Genomic DNA, 20184 nt, shown 5'->3' with positions numbered 1-20184 from the left:
ATTTTGTATGACTACATACTCTTGCTCGGAATAATAAAAGATATGTGTATATTATAATTTTTGATATTTTCTAAGTAGAACTAGAATAAGTAACTAATTAAATATAACTACGACGATTTAAAGGTCTGAGATATATAAGATAATATAATCGTGTCCAGTAAGAATTCAATGAGAACGAAACGTTAAAGAGTAAACACAATTTAATTCAAATATAAAAGAAAAAATTTTCGTATGAATAGTACAATTTATTAATTGGTAACTGGTACACCACCAGTTGTCGAATTATTGATTTCGTATTCGTTTGTGTCTCGTCGGATTTTGAATAAATCTTGGTCGTCCCAATCTTCGTTCCACGAGTTGACCATCAACCAATATGAGACACCAAATTCTTTACCCCTACCGATCAATTTCGAGGTGTGCCCTCCTAAATATGTTGCATTTTCGGATATCTCGTAAAGCTTAAAAACCGTCAAATGCGTATAAAAGAAAATGTACACGTAAAATGTAGTAAATAATGACGATTAGTGATTCTTTATAATTTACCTGACTGGTAACTAGGAAAATCGTTGTATACATCAAAAGATGCTTCAATCGGTCCGTGAATCGCATAATGTCCTTTTGAATGCTGCTATAAATTAGGTCTAGTAATGTAGTAATAGTTATGTGCTATAAGCGATATTTAATAAATCTAACATAGTTTACCGCATGTAAAATTAATTGTAAAAATAAATTATATTGTATCTGTGATCTTGATCGAAATTAATTTCCTGATCTCTGTAATACATTCTCCTGCATCTGTGATTTGATCCCATTGGTTAACCTGCGCATGTATTATTCCCTTGTTTGTCATAATAGGATAAGGCGGCACTCTGTATGGTTTACGACTCTAAAAGACGACGTGCGAACAGTTAAACATATTAATAATGCAGTTAATTAATAATACTCTTCTCTGAACAAGTCGCTTACCTTTGCAACTGATTTGTAATCTCCTCCAACTACTATGTATACCGTGTTTTTTAAATATTTCTAAGCTTTTATTGGACGGCCACCTTGACATCCGTTACCACATGAATGATAGTAAAAAGTAATTTCTTCCGTGGATTACAATTCATTGAAATCTCCGTTTGTAACTACGCACAATAACGGTCGCCGAACGCTGAGCTCGTTTGGAATTTGTACTTCTTTAGATCACAAATATTTTAGGAAATTTTCCTTTGGCATACTTGGGTCGAAGTTCACGCTCGTCTATTTTGGTAATTTTTTTTATGAATATGAATGGTTATTAATAAGTTGAAAAGTAGATACTGCAAAATTTAAAATCAAATTATTTTATCGACTACTTATTGTGTACACAGACAACAAGTCCAATAATTCTAATTTACATTTTAAATAGAATTATTATATTTTTATAATTTTTTCCACGCACTAACGTATTTGATAATAAACTAAGACTATTATGAAGTATTTTATTTCATATAAAAAAATAAATATATTTTAACTCATTATTTATTGAAAAAAAAACATAAATAATTTACGACTTACCTTCCATGTAGTTGCTTGTTCATTGATTTTGGCAACAAAATCTTGTTACAAAAAGTATGCTTGTTCCGTCACATAAACACTAATCATTGATCAATATTACAGAACACAGACAATAACATCAATACTCAAGCCATTGTAGAAATTATATTGCTGTTTAATTTATTATTGAATTAAGTTGAATACACTGTTTATTTTAATTGTTTTACTGGTATGTACAACACTAGTAGAATAAGTTTTGATTTTTATCTTTTAACGTTTATATACACATCTTAAAATATTCTCATAAAATATTTGTTTTAAGTACTTCCCAGTAGTTCTCGTAACGTAAATAGTACTGACTACTGAGTATTAGTGATTTTGTATTTAAGCTGAATATTTCTAATAATTATAGTATCGGAATTAAATAAATCATTCTTAGTACAAAATTCACTAACAAGTTTATTCATCCTTATTTAATATAGTGATTAAGATTAAAAATAAATTTACTAATGTTTTAGAATAAATAATTATTTGATTTTCAACTAATATGATATTAAACTATTGAATTATATATTATCATTCATATTTTAAATAAACCTCAAATAAAACTTAATGACTTCGACTTTATAAATTCTATATATATTATTATAATAATTTTATTAATCATTGTTTGTTGACTTAGAGTTTAGATCCTTGGAATTTTCTCGAAATTTTTACATATAATTTAACTTATTATTTATTAAGTATTCTGATCCTTTTTGATTTATTTATTTTTAGATATTTATAATATACGATTTTTTTTTTTTTTTGTAAATGTAATACAATATTTTTCTTTTGTGATAAGCTAGAAAATTTAATAAAAATATTTTCATTATTTAAATATTTTACTGTTTAAAAAATATTGCAATATATTATGGCACGATATATTTTATAAGCTTTAAAAGATATAATTTTGATGAATTTTATCAAAATCGCAAAATCTTAAAAATTAATTTGTAATAAAAAATGTATAAAATTAATTATATGCATTGATACCTAAGGTTTGGATATTGAATGCTAGAATTTTTAAAAGTTATACTCATAAGAATTATAACATAAAGTTCATTTTAATTTCTCATGTATTTTTATAATCATCTAAATTTTAAATTTTAGCAAAGTTTGATATGCACTCATAAAATAATGGATATAATGTACATATAATAATATATATATGTTTTATTATAAATCTTATAATTATGTATTATTTTAAAAAGTATTAAACATAGAAATTTGAAACTTTCAATTAATTCTTAAATTATTATTTTCTATCCATATTTAATTAGCTTGATATATCACACACTATGGCAATTTAAATTCATTAAAAATATAAAGGCAGTTGACACTATTGTTTTTTATATAGGCCTTGTTTTAAATGTCTACAAAATTCTTCAAAATAATTAATATTTTCGAATAATTTTATAGAAAAAATGATTTGACAATAATTTGTGCAGGCACCTTCTAGGACCTAGATAATAACCTACGCCTGCAACAAGTCTATACAACTATATGTTCATATACACACTTATCGGTTTATATGTGTGCTTTGTTTGGCATTGTTCTTGAAACCCGTGATGCCACTTATACTGGCCATGACAATATACCAATTTATCATAATAATGTGCAATGCTACTAATTACTTAGCTTATAAATGATTCATTTTGTCGCAACGGTGTTTGATTTAACATACCGTCGACCATATTTTAACTATACTCGTAGATGTTTCAGTTAATATACCTTCCCGTATACCTAGTGGCTAGCACTACACGTGAAAAAAGAATATTTGTTAAAATAAAAAAAAAACTTATGTAATTTTCAAAAAAAAAAATGTCTTCTTTATTGATTATCAGAACGTTCAGTGTGTAGAGCAATATGTTTTTAATGAAAAAGGGGATAGAAATTTTATTCGAATTACCTTCTATTTCTATACAGGTAAATCTATATCATATAATGTTTAATCATTTTACAATTCTAGATGCAAAGTTAATAAAACTGTTTAATTTAGTTACCTAATTTAACTGTTTTTTTTTTTTTTTAATTAAGAGAAAAATTAAATTAATACATATTTTTAATACATTAATTAATTAATTTAATAAATATAACTATAAATAATTTATAGTTATATTAATACTTATATCTTATATCGTCAACATAACTTAACTTTAAATTAATAAGTAAAGATAATAAAAAAATCATATTAAGAAATAAAATAACTAATAATCATTTAGATAAAAATTTAATGTACCAACCTAATGAACGTGGACGGATATTATAAATCATATATGTACTTTAAAATATTATGAAGCATATTTTATAGAACTCTATTATTTACATTTAAAACTTTTAAATCATTTGAATTTAAATTTGAGAGTAAATAATATGTGCTAAATGTATTGTTGAAATTTTATAATCTACTAAATACCTAATTAATTCAAACATTAATAAAAACTACGAAAAACTATATTTATTGTATATTTTTACTACTTATAAATATTTATTTTGCATGATGAACTATGAATGTGTCTTTTACAGTTAATACAATCATATTATAAACAAATGTGATTAAATTAATTTATTTACATATAATATCTAAAATAAGTGTTCAAACAAACAACTATCTACGAGGTTATCATTTATCTAAAATAGTTATACGATAAGTAGTACCTAAGTAATAAGTACGAGTAGATTAACCGATCACAGTAAGTACTAAGGTTTATAGAAATAACTAAATAATACCTACTATAATAAATGAATGAGCGGGAAATGAAAAAATGATAAAAATGTATAATAATAATAATAATAATATGTATTTTTATACTAAAAAATATTTTTTGACACCGTGGCTGGTCTAAACCAGATATTTGATAATCATATTAGGCACCATATAATAAGTACTATTATGAATATAATTTGTGTACAAATTATACGAAATGTCTTATTATATAGATAACTTTAATGTTCTTCAATATTATGAATAATATTAATATGATAAATTAGTTTTTATCTTTAAATATAAAACGAAATTATTAGTAAATTTAAGATAGTTATTTTCTATTAAATTGTCTGTGTTCTACAAATTTAAAATTAAAACTGTTATTAACAAAAAAATTTTTCCAGATAACATGAAAATGCTAAATAAAGTAAATTTGAAATATTAAAATTTCTTAAGTTAACGTAGAAACAATTGAATGAAATCAAAATTTAGTTCATTATTAAAAAATCAAACTAGTATGTTAAATTGATAAGTTAAAATGAGCCTATATTTTTAAGCTGTATCTATAATACTGAGCTCCGACTGCAAGTCGTTAAGATATTATAAAAAGACGCATAGCCATATAGGTAAGTTAATTTTTAATACTTTATATGTGTTGAAATATAAAATTGAGAATAGAGCCGGATTAGATACTTATGCTATATTCAGTCGACATATATATAGATACAATATCTTATTTACTACGGGCAAAGTATACTTGGACCATTCAAATTTTTGACATTTAAAATGATTACACAAAAAGACTTTTTTCTGTCAGATTTCAGTGTAGACGAACATTAAATTTTAAATTTTAATCTTTGATAAAAATACTTAATAACTTAATATAACGTGTAATAATTATATTATTCTCGTTATTAAATTTTAAGACTTGTGATATGCTGATACATTTTAAATTTAAAAATAATAATTAATAATAATAATAATAAATAATGTCGAATAAAAAATTTTTGTTAAATATTATATTAATGTTTTTTTTTTAAATATTTTGACTTTTATAATGCATAAAAATGGAGCTCTAGTTATAATTATATAATATTTTAATTATATTATAATAATTTTATTATTATAAAATAATCCAATAAATAAGTAGTAATTGAAAAATAATAAATTTCTACCAGTATGAACTTTTGACCAGTAAAATAATGTATTATTTTCCTAAAACCAAAATCGGCAAAATCAATATAATTATTGCAACTCGTTGAATAGTACTTAGTAGTTACATAGTAAGTAGTCGTACCTCTGCTAGTAAATAGTAGGTAATAAAACGGGTTTTCTAATAAAGTAGTACCTATAATTATAATGAAAATGGAAAATAATATTAATTCACAATTGTATATAATTTATAATTTATTAATTTTTCTGATTTATCACTTTGACTACGAACAATTTATAGTTTATTAAAATATATATTAAGTTAACGAATTATTTTAGTCTATGAATGGTTATATTTTAGTAGATACGTGATTGATAATTATAGACAATAAAAATTAAACATTTCAAAAATTCGAAATAATTTTAGTAAATATTATTATAAATTATTATAAATAACAGTTGAAATGCGAAGAATCCAAGAATATATAGGTACATGTATTATTATATCATATTCACACACACTTAGGTATACATTATTCGATATCTACGTAAATGTTATATAGGTAGTTAACTTACAGGTTGCGAGCCTTATGTGGTTCTCATCATTGTCAGATGAGGCTAACGTCATATTTATAAAATCAAAATTTACTTATTAGTTATTATTATAATAAATTTTAATTTTTTAGGTATTAGTTTATAAAAAAATATCAAATTATATAAAATGTGTCTACAAACATTTTGGCTCTTGGTATCAATGTATTTATTTAGATCAGTTTGGGTTTGGACGTATTACCAGTGGCGAAACAAACCTAAAATAACCTATAAGCGAATTAAAATTTACACACCCACCAACCCACTTACCAATTACCATCTATACTTAAAATATTTTTTTTTTAATTAACGTTTTTATTAATAAAATTATGTAGGTGAATTTATGTATTGTACATATTATTGTATATTATTATTATTATTGTTGTTGCTGGAAAAAATAAATAAAATAAAATATAATAATGAAATAATCACATTATATAAGACTAGGGAGTTTTTTTATTCGATAGTAGTATATTTATTAACATATTTAAACAGTAACCTAGATAGTAATACAGTATTATTATGTTGAATTGTCAACTAAAAAAAAAGTTAAAAATATGAAATTAATTATTTATACATCAGCTGTTTTTTTTAAACACCTGAAGTCATGGCAATCTTATCTATGGCATAATATATGAATTTATTCATTAGTTCTATCACTTCCGTCTGCCGTTACTGCCAATTGTCTTTACTCGTAATATATTTATATACCTACATAAATTGTAATAAATACTAGTATTAGTAGTACTGATATTTAGTTATTATTGGTCACTTTCATATTGGCACCCACCCACTCCTAAATCTTAAAAAAAATCGAGAAGCAATCGCTTCTCAAACATCACGTTCGTTTCACCACTGCGTATTACATCTAATATGCATACGAGTAAGCGTTCCGGTTCATTCGCCGTCTGCATTCGTTTCAAAGGAACAATTCGTTTATTAACGATTTATCACTACCATTAAATAAATAAATACAAATAATATATAAATCGTAGAATAATAATTGCGAATGAAAATTTGGATTTGACTTATTTTATATCATATCGGTGGAATAAACATTTACTTGTTCAAATATTGCGATGGAACTTTTGTACTAGGTAGCCAAATGCCAATATAATATACAGCGACATCGTGACAAGTAATAACGCCATTAACTGGGCTAAGCAATAATAACGAAAACACATTGATCAATATCGGTTATATTATTTACTATGTAGGTATTTAATATTTAATATTTATGCACGCAATCGCGAGTGGCGACAGAAAGCGAAAACTAAGGACGCGAGATCGCGAAGACAACGCAGAAATATCTATCTCGTCGAAAACGGGCAGCCGTCGTAGCAGCAGCGGCTAGCCTGCTGATAAGCCATTAACGATAACGGCAACGACATAGGCGATTTAATATTGAAATAATTAAAAGGTTTATTCATCGATCGTTGGGGGGGGGGGGCGACGACGTTGATTTATTGCGAATTATTAATAATAAAAAAATAAAAAAATAAAAATATTATACTATTATTTATTAAGTTATCTACGCGGATTACGTTACGACAATATTATTAAGTATTGGCAAATTAATGTTGTAGTAGTTGTTGATAACGGGAGAAAGAGCGTGCGCGCGCGTGGCCCGGCCTGTTGATTGCGGCGTCGGCGGCGCACGATAACTATTATTCATTTTTTCGACAACCATTGGGCCATCGGAGTGTCGGTCCAACTACGTAACGTCGTTCGGCGTTTCGCGTGTTCCGTTTCCGTTATCCGCAAACCGCGTGCTGTCCGCGCTACTCCCGTACCTCTCTCCGCTACAACGGCGCGCACAGCTTCCGTCCGCCACCGTCTTTGGCCTTCGTTCGGTATTGATTTTTTGTCCGATTATATACTCAGCCGCGTCGGCGGCGTATCGCGATTGATTTCGGCGCGGCCGTACACAACCCACAGGCGCGCGCGGTGCACACGTCGACGGCAGCGGCACGTCGGACGCTAAACGCCACCACCGTCATTCGCCGCTCGTCACGCGTTCACGCACGTCGTCTCTCGTCGTGCCGCCCGCCGTTACCGTCGTCACCGCCGCCGTTCAGCTTCGACGGTCACGTTTCACAGCCTCATGGAGGACATCTTCTTGCGTTCGTCGTCGTCGTCGTCTAGCGACGATGAATCCGGGCCCGTCATCATCGCGCCGCCGCTTGAAGACGTCATACCCTTAGACGACAACGTGATCGAAATGTTGATGATGGAGGATAGTCTTATCCGTGGTCAAAGCAACAACAACTTCAACAGCAGCCATGGTTGTATTCGCCGCCGCAATCGCCGCCGTATGACCCCCGTCGGTGCCAGTATCATCGACGTAGCCGCCATGGACCGCGCCGCTGAGGAAAACGCTGCTGCTGCCGCCGTCGCCGCCGATGTTGCTGCCGCCGCCGCCACCATCAATATCGCCGCCACTGCCGATACCGCTGCCACCGTCAATGACGCCGACCACTCCGATATGGCGTCCGCCAACAGTGAATTGGAGAAAGTGCGCACTCTCAAGGGAATGTTCAATTTCGCCAACAACTTAACCGCCGGTTCATCCATAGAACAAGAAGCCAAATCGACTAGTTTTACTGAGGAAGTGAGTATCTCTACCTTTTTACTCTTCATTTACCTACAGTACTGTCTCGTGACGATGATATTGGGTACCAGCCATTCTGTATTATATCCGTCTTACGATGACGACCGATTGCTTAGATTTCTGATGACTACCGGCGGGCGTAGTACACTGCGTTTCCCACTTTTCATTATCGTTTCCAACTGTGTAATGCTGCTCATACTTTACTCCATCCAGTTCACTTTTGTGGTTTTTAAACCAAATCAAGTTAAATAAAATTATATCACAATTCTACTATCCATCTTAGTCCTGGAATTTGATATTTATTATTATTCATTGTTTTTTTTTTTTTTATAATTGTTACGGTTACTGATTATCTGAACAAACTGTTTGAGTTATTATTGCGTCTCTGATTCAAATGTATTATACTAGTTTAGTCTCGTGTTAAAAATCATATTGCTGCAATTGTGAATCAGTCATAGAAATAACTTTTCTTCCAGATTTAGAACCGTAATTTATGATCTAGCAATTACCAATTATAGGTTAAAAAGAATGTTATTGTTTTCTTTTGCATATTTTTTTCTTAAATTTAATCATTTAATTTTTGTGATTTATAATAGTTTATTGTCTGGTTGAATAATTGTACAATTGTTTGTTGATATAAGATGTTGATCAGTGGAAATTTATAACATACTTAATACTATTCATTTATCCCAATATTTTTTCATTTTTTCTGTATTTGTTTTGTTTATGCAATTATTCTCAGTTATTAAATAATTTATTTTATTTTATTTTGGACTTGTCTTTTTAATATGGGTAAATGATTTTAGTGGCGTAGCCAGAATTTTTAAATGGTTTAGGTATATACTAAGGATAGGCAACTCAAAATTAATAGAGGACAACTTTTTAGAAAATTAAAAAATCTAATGGGTTAGAATATAGAAAGCAAAAAAGAAAAAAGGTTATTCAAAACATGTATTTTAATTAGAATGATTTTGTAAATTATATGATGTTATTTGAAAATGTAACACGAGCCAGATAAAAAAGGCTTGTGGGCTGCCAGTTGCTCATCCTTGGTATATACAATAGGTTATATGTAAAGCATATTTTTAATTTTGTTGTATTGTATTTTAAACATTTAAAGTCAAAAGTATTTAAACTTCATTACATTAACCGTAGTCTTCTTGTTTTGATCACTAATTTACTGAATAATTAAATAAAAATCAATAGGGGGGGGGGTACAACACCCAAAACCCCCCTGGCTACGCCACTGAATGATTTAAATATATTTTAATAAATATTTGTACGAGTAGAATATAACATGGAAATGATAAGTGAAAAGGATTCAAATGTGTTAATAGTTCGTGTTGTTGAAGGTTATATTTAGACTATAATTTTTGAAAAAACTTGGTTACTATAATTTTATATGGATCTAATTTGTTCACAGTTTAAAACATTTTCGACCAAACTCTTATGCAGTCCTATATTTGATGGTATTTTGGTATATATATTATATAACTTTATTATTCATAACTTCACATCAAGTACCAATTTTTATTCTGTTAAAATGTTTTCGATTGTTTAAAACTGTTTCGTTAAATACTTATCCAATCTAAATACCTACTTATTTATAAATTTTAATGTTTTTGCTATTAGTAATTGCTTTTTTTTATTATGTTTATAGAGTAAGAAATATCTTTCAAATGTTTTTTCAACCATGACAGTTAATGTACATGAAGAAATGAACAATTCTATTAACATTTTGTTTGACAATAAGAAACAAGTGGATGAACACGAATTCGCATTTGATGTTATTGCAGAATATGTTTACGATCTTGATTATGCTAACGGTAGGTACCAATGTTTAATTTAATTTTTCTTTTTATATAAACATGTGAATATAACCAAGAGTTTTTCAGATTTTGAAAAGCTTGGCGGTTTTCATATTTTTTTACCGTGCATCCGTTCTGAGCATCCATCTGTGCGCATTAAAATATGCGAATTGATTTCTTCGCTGGTTCAGCAAAATCCATACTGCCAAGAAAAGTTCATGGAAAATCCAAAATACCTTAACGCATTGATGTCTATGGTGGAAAATGATCCTAACGATGATGTGCGTATTAGGGCACTATCTGCGATTTCATGTGAGTTACAAATAAGTTGTAATCAATTTAATCATTATATTTTGACAAAATGTATGGTTTAATATTTAAATTTCTTAGGTCTTGTTCGTGATAACATATCTGGGTTTTGGAAATTCATTGAGGTTGGAGGTAAAGATTTGATTATCAACTCATTGAAAACGCCCATTGATAAATTGAAGATTAAAGCAATTTTCATGATCTATTCAACTTGTACTTTGGGTAATGATGTAGCAGGTATGTTATGATTGTTATACTACTATATAGTTTTTAACAATATTGATATTTACAGAAATGTATGTTGATATTGGTGTTGTTGAAATTATCTGTTCAATAATCATGGGCATGGAAAAAAATGTTGAACCATTTCATCATGATTTAATTTTATCAGCATTGAATGGACTTATCCGTTTGTCACCAGTCAGAGTTAAAGAAATATGCTCTTCGTTGGAGGATTTGAAACAAGCATTGGCATCATTAAAAGATTCATATTCAACAGATGAATCGAAATATCAGGCAAGATATTTCGTTTATAGTTTTTGATTTATAAACAAAAAGCAATACTTGAGTTTTTAAATTATAATATGCAAAATCAATACATAGCTTAAAATGTTGAAGAAAACAGCTAAATGGGGTCATGTTAAAATATTATTCATAACACATTTAAGACACATAGTTTCCCATCTCACTTTTTATAGAATTAAGACATTAGTTTCAATAGTATGACTAAAATATGTATTTTGTGCCCAAATTTCAACAATATTTTTATTATACCTAATAATTGAAACAAAACTTCAGAAATACCATTTACAAAAATGTTGTTAAAATATTATAGTTATAGGTACAATTTAAATGTATAAATATCTGTTCACAGTTTAAGAATATATTATTTATTATAAATATTAAATTAATATATTTAGGTGTAATAAAGAGAAAGTATAAAAAATAAAATAAAATTATTCCACAAGTTTGTTTGATATCATCATTATATTAATAAATTATTATATCTAAATTAACAGATTTATTTAATGAAATTAATATTTTTTGGTAAACCAATTGATCAATTAGAATGATGTTTCGTATGAAAAGTAAATTATTGACCAATATTTTCAAAATTGAGTTTTTCTTATAAAGATCAATCTATTTTATAATTGAACAGTTTAAACAAAAAGCTTAAATTTAAATATTTTATATGGTATTCTAGTAGATCTGTGGTTTTTTTATGATGATGTTATTATTTAACTATGTGTAGTTGATTAAGATAGAAAATATGAAAGCTAAAAGAATTCTATCATTATTTGAATACTTTGATGAGAAATATGTTGCGTATTTTGAAGATAGAATTTTCAAGTTATCTCTTCGTTGAGAAAAATACATAAATTTGAATGGTAACTATGTGGAAAAATAGGAAAATATGTTTAATTTATTATATAAAAGCTTTCAAGTAATTAATTCATTTTTCATTATTCTGTTAATTTTTGTACCTTATTTATTAGACAGCCTATGTAGTTTTTTTTCTCTAAAACTTATTTTTAATATATATATATTTTTTCCTATTCATAATATTTTAGTATACTCAACTACTTCATTATCATATTATCAAGTTCTTAAATAAAAATAAAAGTAATTAAATATCGCTATAGAAATATAAATTGTTCAACCTCTTGAATATATGTTATTCAATAGGTATTGATATAAAATTATTTTTGAATCAAATGAATATTGAACTATTTAAAAATATTGTAAGATTGTTTATGTTTTTACATAGTCAGAGTTATACTTAATTATGAATAAAGAGTAAAATCAAAAAAAAAAATAATAATAATAATTTTTGATAAAAAATGATTTAATAAACATTTAAAATTTTAATTTACATCATAATAATTATAAATATTGTTGTAATTAGATGATTAAAAAAAAAAAATAAATAATTTGAGGCAAAGGCAAATTTGATACCCAGGTTTAAAAGTTTATTAAAACAAGAATACTAGTTTTAGAATTTTTTTTTCTTAAATGCATTGATTTATTATTACTAAATATATTTATTTATTTACAGTTACTTATTCATTATAAAATTGTTCTTATATCTGCTTATTTGTCATACATTTTTATCCTTTTTAAAGATAATTTTATTAGTTAGTTCAAATTTCAACGCTTAATATTTTTAAATTGTTATATTATATTCTAATTATTTTACAGGATGAAAATGATCAAGTTTTGTGGTTGATGGAAACTCTAACATTGTGAAAGGACAAAGCGGCACATTTCATTTTACTTATTTTATTATGATATAACTTTTTCATACTTGTAATTGCTTTTAAAAAAAATTAAACCTATGATTCATTACGCTATTAATTTCACTTTATTTAATTTTTTGTATTTTTAGAATAATATAATTCTAAAAATAATTCATCCTATTACTGAAGTTGATTATTACAGTTAATTCAGATGGATATAATGGGTGTATATGATAAGATGTTTATTGTGTATGTTTAATTGATGTATGTGTTACATATTAAACAAAGAAGTTAAAAACTAAAATGTAGGAAATTTTATTTAAAATGAATTTATTTTCCAAATTTGTTGTCATTTCTTAATAATTTAAGTTTAATATGAATTTAATAATATAAAAATATTTTACATTATTATTGAACAGTTCATATTGTCTGTGATAAAATTGATATACAGTAAAACCTCTATATACCGGACACTCTCGGTCGCCTTAATTTTGTCTGTTATTTAGAGGTGTCCGCTATCCAGAGAGGGAAAATAACTTGTAGAAATTAATAACTATGTACAACATTATTTATATGTATAATAATGATAAATGTATATTATTTTTATTATTTTAATACAAATATTTATTATCCATATTATGTATTATTTAAAGTTATGATATTATTATCTATGTAAAAATTAATGAAAATGTAAACAAAAATTAACATTTATTGAAAAAATCAGTTACTTTAGCTTGTTACTTTATGCATAGTAATTTCATGTATCAAGGCATTTTTTAATTCGACTGCGTTGGAGAACAGTGAAGTATATCGATAGAAGAACATAAACTGTTGAAAAATCGTATGAAAAATGTTTTTATCGACGCGATAACAGACGGATTAGATAAACTATAATTGTACATAGTATAATAATGAATAGTAGTCAGATTATATAAGATAGTAAGATAGGTATTTATTGAGGCATTCCACGATTATTCAACATTTACGATAAAAATCGTCAAAATCAAAAATTAAATTGCCATAAAAGTGTCTGGTATTTAGAAGTTTTTCTATATTAAAGTGGTGAAAATGTCCCCGTTCTCAAAAAACGTCCGCTATTTGGAGGTATCTGTAATTTAGACGTGTCCGTTAAGGGAGGTTTCACTGTAATTTAGATATCGACAAAATTTTCTATAAAAATTCATAACATTACATTTCTTAGAGATTTTACATTGTTTTCAACATTGATAATAGTTGTATTTTAATTGTGTATTGGAAAAATAATTGTATTTTTCAAAACGGAATTTTCTCAATTGACTGAATTTTGTTAATTTGTTTTAACTTTCAACAAATTTTGTATAATACAAAAAATAAACATTTGGTATAAAATCTTAACTAACTCTTAATTTTTAACAACCATTCAGCTAATATTTATATTGTAAGAAATAAGGAACTATTGTTGTTGGAGTTTGGATGTTATTGCTTTATTTAATATTAAAAAGAATTAAAAATAATAAAAATTTTAAAATGATTTTATTTATTCAATTTTATAATTATTCACATCTAAAAAAAGATAAGTAAAGATTAATTTAAAATTAAAATTTAATATTTAATTCAATCTATTTTATATCATTGAAAAATAATTCATGTAATATAAAACTCTTTACTTAAAAACTGTTTGATAATAAATCAAAAAATGTATTCCCGCTTATAATGATATAATTTATTTTTAAAAATGTAGATATGCCTAATACAATTTTGAAATATACATGTACATGATTGTAATAATATCTTTATTCATCGCATTTTCTTTTTAAAATATTTTTAATCTACTATAATTTGATAATTAAAATCATGTTTATAGCTGAAAACTGTACAAATTGCATGTTTTTAAACTCAAAGAAATAAAAATATGACATTCAAACTCTATTTTTTATTTTTATTTTTTATGAATGTGTATTTATAATCTATTACTATAGTCTGTTACAATTTTAATTTCCAGTTTTGAGAGCAGTTCTTATGAATTGTTTTTCTTTGTTTGTGGATCGCTTTCCACTGTTGTATACTATTAAGGTATATTTTAATTAAAAAAAAAAGTACCTTTATATTATTATATTTATAAATCATTTTTATTGACCACCTTTTTTTATTAGTCATTCTGACGTAATTTCAAAATCATATTTTATACATTAATATGAGTGTTTATTTTTAATAATTTATAATATAACAATAATGATTGACATGTTTTAATATTATATTTTCTATTACTATTCAAAGTCGCTAATTTACCTATCTATTTATAAGTCTTATTTGTTTAAATGATACTAAATTATAAATCTATTTAAAGTTAATGAAAATACAAATTAATCCAATACATTTATTTAAAAACAATATATTTTTCAATATTAAAAATTGATTATTGAGCTATTCATAACTTAGATTTTGCTTGTAGTTAAAAAAATAAATAATATTATTTGTTTAATGAACGCCTAATTATTGTTCATAATAGATAATATATGAAAATATTACTTATTACACACAACGATTATTGATGTAATATATTTAACAAAATCAAAATTTATTAAATAGTGTCTCATTCTATAGGTTACCTATACTTAAAAAAAAATAAAATAAAAAAATACTGAAATTACAGGTGTATAAATTATAGTATAAAAACCATGTTTATTTTTATTTGTAATTAAAAACATTTATCAAGTTAGGTATCAATTAAATGATGATATATCTATTAAAAGTCTTGGATAGGATAAAGATTAACCTACCGGAAAAGATGATCATTTAGGAATTGTCATCATTCCCGAGTTATTGTTGACAATTACTGTCTATTGATGATGTTAGGCACTGTTGAATATTTCCGTATTATTTTAGGTAATTTTATAAATTGACACGAGTACACGACTGATCGAAAAGGCTATAAATAATCATAACTAGGTTTTATGTTGTCGACTTTTCGATATTTATTTTTATTGCTAATAATAGTCATAATAATTGATTATTGTGTGTTTTAAAATTCTGTGTATCGTATCGTGACAGTCTAAGAATACTTTGGTAGAGATAGTGGTGTTTGTGCCGTGTTCACAGCTACACAAAACAATATACAGTGAAAACAAATCTGAAGGAACCAAGCGATTTCTTTCGTTATAGAGAGTTTTCGCAATAGAGAGGGTAAATAAAAAAAATTATATAAATACAATTATTTATGTATAAATGTACCAATGTAATATTATTCATCATACCTACTTATTATTATTTTTAAATTATATGTATTATATTTTATACAATTATTTTAAATAATCTGTCGTCTTTGTCTGGATTTGTTTTATTTTTTAATTTGCCAATATTTATTTTGTATTTTTCTATGAATTTGTCCCGTATTTTGGGATAACTTTGGATCATCTCCATGAAACAATAAGTATTTTCTAATAATTTGCTGCATTAAGTGTTTGTTGAATACCTACTTGGTATTACAACTTTGTCTGGTTGTTCTTCTTTATCTTCCTTTTGCTTTTCCTTGCCTCTTGTCACTGCGTTTAAGATTTTTCCATCAATTAACGATATTGTTGTAACCTCCAGGTTCTCGTCTATTTTTACTTAATTATGAAGATCCTCAGCAGTAAAAGTATGCGGATAGTATTGAACTGAATAATCCACAAACTCAGTGGTATATCATTTTCTTTCTCAAATTGTTCTATTTCTTCTTTAGCATTGGCAAAACTACTTTATTTTATTATAAATAAATACTTATGATTTAATAAATGTAAAATTTTCGAAAAAAATGTATAAACCTACTGTAATAGTAATAGTAAAATAAACGACTTTAATAGTTATAAGTTATAACAATAAAACATACTTAGTCATAAAGGGCTGACAGATCATTTTCGCTTAGAATCGTTTTTCGTATGCAAATATACAATGATAATAATATATCATTGAATTCAAATTTAACACATCCATAATAGTAATCTACTCGACACCTAATGTACACCAGAGCAGTTACCCACTTGCTTACCTTTTTTTAAACTGTTTTTAAAAGTTTTTATTATTTGATAAAATAAAATGAACTTTAGCCATAATATTATGTCAAAAAATAAGTTATATACTACAGTTAAGAGATTTTTAGACTTTAAAAAGGACCTTGCATATGCAAGTGCGTACTGTAGATAAGTTGGCTACTAAATTAGTCATTGAGGAGTATCCAACTTGTTTATTTTTTTGAAGTTGTTTTAACATTTTTTAAATACATTATTAGATTTTTAAGATAATTATATTAATTAATTTTTACTAAATGAAAGAAATTTTGCAACTTATTTTAAATTTTAATATGAAAATAAATTTAAACTACATAAAAATAGAAAAAATTGAATGATTAAAAAAATATTGATTTTCCAAAATATTTTTATTTTTAATCATAATACAATTTAATGTCAATAATTTTTTCACGAGAATAGAATTTTTCTATTAATTGTATTGTATTTACTTTCATAATATTTTATTATTAATTAATGTTAGTATGTATTTAATATTTATTGTATACATACATTTCCACATTGATTTTGCACTAATTTTTATTACATGTATGGCTTACATACTGTACACTATGGTTTCGATCATTTTATATTATTAATTCAATACCTAAATATCGCAACGTGTTGGTTTTATGATGATGTACTTATGTTTTTCTAAAATTTATTTTTTGTTAAAGAAACTTTTTATAGCTTCTATATTGTAAATTATTGAGACCTTTCAAAATAAATGGGAAAAACAGAAAAAAAACTTTGGACAAAACAGAATTACATTAGACTAGTTTTTAACAAAATTGATTTTGTTTTTTAATAGTATTTCAAACAGTAAATATCGTATAAACTTGGCTCCTTTACTAATATTTAGTTTTAATTATTTTTTAAATAATTCTAAAAATTTTAAAATTATTTTCGATATTTTTATGCTATCTATATAAATCTCAACTGTCTTTTTTTTTCTATTTGAACGTTTAGATAAAATATTTGTTTTTAGATAAAAACACTCGAACATTATTAATAAAATATGATCAAATATTTTAAAGGTGTCTAACGTATCTAACGTCAAATTTTGGAGTAGTAACAATAAAGCTTAAATGTTTAACTTTGATGGTTGTTTCTGGTGTAAGATATTGGATCTTGTTGGTACTTTTTGTGATCAATTATAAAAAATGTCTAGTCAATTTTTAAAATAAGTGGGAAATACTAAAAAACAAATAACTGCATGAGTCCTTAAAAATTGAGGGTGATACATTGTCTTTGCTTAAAATTGTTTTTTATACGCAGTGATTAAAAATTAACATTAAATTAAAATTCAACACATGTATTACAGTGATCTACTCGATTACGAGGTCGATCCAATTGACGCCTACGTACAAATATTACATAGCAGAGAAAATTTTTCAATACAGGTATCATAAAAATGTTATTTCGAACATAAGTATTTATAAATGCTAGGTATTTTTTTATTTTCAGCAACTATAGATAATAGGTTGATACTTAAATTACGTTAAATTTACTTAGGTAATGTGTGTAAACAGGTAAACTCTATTCTTTATCACCTCGAAAAAATACGCAGACGAAACAAAAAAGTATGTTGCGTTTATCACAACCACTAATAGTTAAGTAAATTTATAATATCAATTACTCTGAAATCTACGAGTAAATGTTTCGTCTTTATAGATTTAATTGATTGATAAACAAGGAGTAGGCTTTTTGTTTAATGTTTCATCATACTAAAATAGCTTAATAATTCATAAACGTACAATATTTTGATGCCATAATATAAATATTTAATTAGAAATACAATAAATTTATGACGCACCACACAAATTTACGTAATGAATAACATATTAACGTGTGTCGCCTGATGACTGAAACTAGTCTCCCGGGCTCCGTATCAAAACCATTATTGTGGCGACTCCCCCCCCCCAAACTTTATTTTTACCACCTATCTATAAGGATTGAGACGATGATTCAGTGAGAAAATTTTTTCAGATTTATTATCATATTAACTATGTTTATGCCCCCCCCCACACACACACACAAAATAATAGTTGGTATCATATTATGCAGTAAATTTTGACTAACTATAATCAATTTAATTAAAATATGACGTAAACATGTGTAGGTAATTCATAATTTTTTTAATTTAAAAAACTCGTAATAACGAAAAAAATTTCAAATTTAACGACATGACTTGGTTTTTTAGTGCTATTAGATTCTAAAATTGTTGAATTCATTTTACTTTGAGTGTTTATGCATATAAAAATAATATAGAAATAGGTAGGTACAACCTATATTCTGTATTCAGTAAAAATATTGTCTAGCGTCATGTCATGTACCTATACAATATTCTTAGAAAGTTCGTTTGACGTGTATCGTCGGTAAAGTAAAGCACTTTAATATTAAAACACCTGTCGATTGTTTGTTCGGTTGTTTACTGTGCTATTATTGCCGACGTGACTGATAATGGAGTATTGACGAGTGGACGTCAAATTATAACAACAATTTATTGTGACACGTTCAACAAAGAGCTTCTGCAGTCCTGACCGTCATGGTAAAAATGAAACGGCGTGTAAGACATAAGTAGTAATAATACCTATACATGGTTACACGGAGTTTTGGGAATAACTAAGTACAGTAATAAAACTTTTGCGAAATGCGCTAAAACCCTGACGATTTTCTATACTTATAAGTGCTGAATTACACACGGTTTTCCTTTAGTAAAACAACGTATAGATATATAACCAAGATATGGTAACAAAACTTCACTAGGTACAATAACAATAATAAAATAATATTATACTTGTGTATAAGAAACGATAAATAATATTATTCCGTTAAGCTGATTGTAACATGGCGTTCTGGATAGGCAATATATTAGCTACATATGGGGTCCATCGCGGATAGTTTAAGTACTCCATTAACCTAAATACGTCGATTTAATGTTATACACTAATGATATATAACATTTTAAATATCTATACAGAGTGTTTTTCCAAGCATTTTTTCATTCAACCATGCATTATATATATTTTAAATACTGTAAAATCCACTTAATGCGGACAAATCGTCAGAGTCCCTAACAAATGTATTTATTTTGGGGACTATAAATTCGTTTATTGGAGACAAATCATCAGTTATAACTCATAAAGGACATATAATAATTTATATATATCTAATTTCTATG

The 20184-nt window shown here is 26.2% G+C and overlaps 2 protein-coding genes and 1 pseudogene across 2 annotated transcripts in view; 2 read left to right on the top strand and 1 right to left on the bottom strand.

Annotated features, from left to right (window-relative positions):
* Positions 1-248: 248 nt before the first annotated feature.
* On the bottom strand, positions 249-7190 carry LOC112602423 (annotated as a pseudogene).
* Positions 7191-7604: 414 nt separating this feature from the next.
* On the top strand, positions 7605-13097 carry LOC112602425 (hsp70-binding protein 1-like). Its single transcript, XM_025350500.1, has 6 exons — positions 7605-8624; positions 10285-10450; positions 10520-10744; positions 10823-10978; positions 11034-11257; positions 12941-13097. Exons 1-6 carry the CDS (start codon positions 8118-8120, stop codon positions 12986-12988), a joined length of 1326 nt encoding a protein of 441 aa, XP_025206285.1. The 5' UTR covers positions 7605-8117; the 3' UTR covers positions 12989-13097.
* A 101-nt stretch (positions 13098-13198) lies between these two features.
* The window catches only part of LOC112602435 (uncharacterized protein PF07_0086-like), a 33240-nt gene continuing 26254 nt past the window's right edge, over positions 13199-20184 (top strand). The window contains exons 1-2 of the mRNA XM_025350508.1: positions 13199-13227; positions 16094-16140. Of these exons, the coding sequence (XP_025206293.1) occupies positions 13199-13227; positions 16094-16140 (76 nt within the window). The remainder of the gene's footprint in view (positions 13228-16093; positions 16141-20184) is intronic.

This window comes from Melanaphis sacchari, unplaced genomic scaffold (assembly GCF_002803265.2).
Source record: "Melanaphis sacchari strain LSU unplaced genomic scaffold, SCAv2.0 Contig88_pilon_pilon, whole genome shotgun sequence".
NCBI classification, from domain to species: Eukaryota; Metazoa; Arthropoda; class Insecta; order Hemiptera; family Aphididae; genus Melanaphis; species Melanaphis sacchari.
This window is presented reverse-complemented; position numbering and strand designations above follow the sequence as displayed.

Bases quoted from the DNA above. Each gene is read 5' to 3' on its own strand.
- LOC112602425 (XM_025350500.1), top strand. From the start codon at position 8,118: ATGGAGGACATCTTCTTGCGTTCGTCGTCGTCGTCGTCTAGCGACGAT. The intron at 8,625-10,284 runs GTGAGTATCTCT...TTATGTTTATAG, and splicing joins CGACTAGTTTTACTGAGGAA to AGTAAGAAATATCTTTCAAA. The intron at 11,258-12,940 runs GCAAGATATTTC...ATTATTTTACAG, and splicing joins CAGATGAATCGAAATATCAG to GATGAAAATGATCAAGTTTT.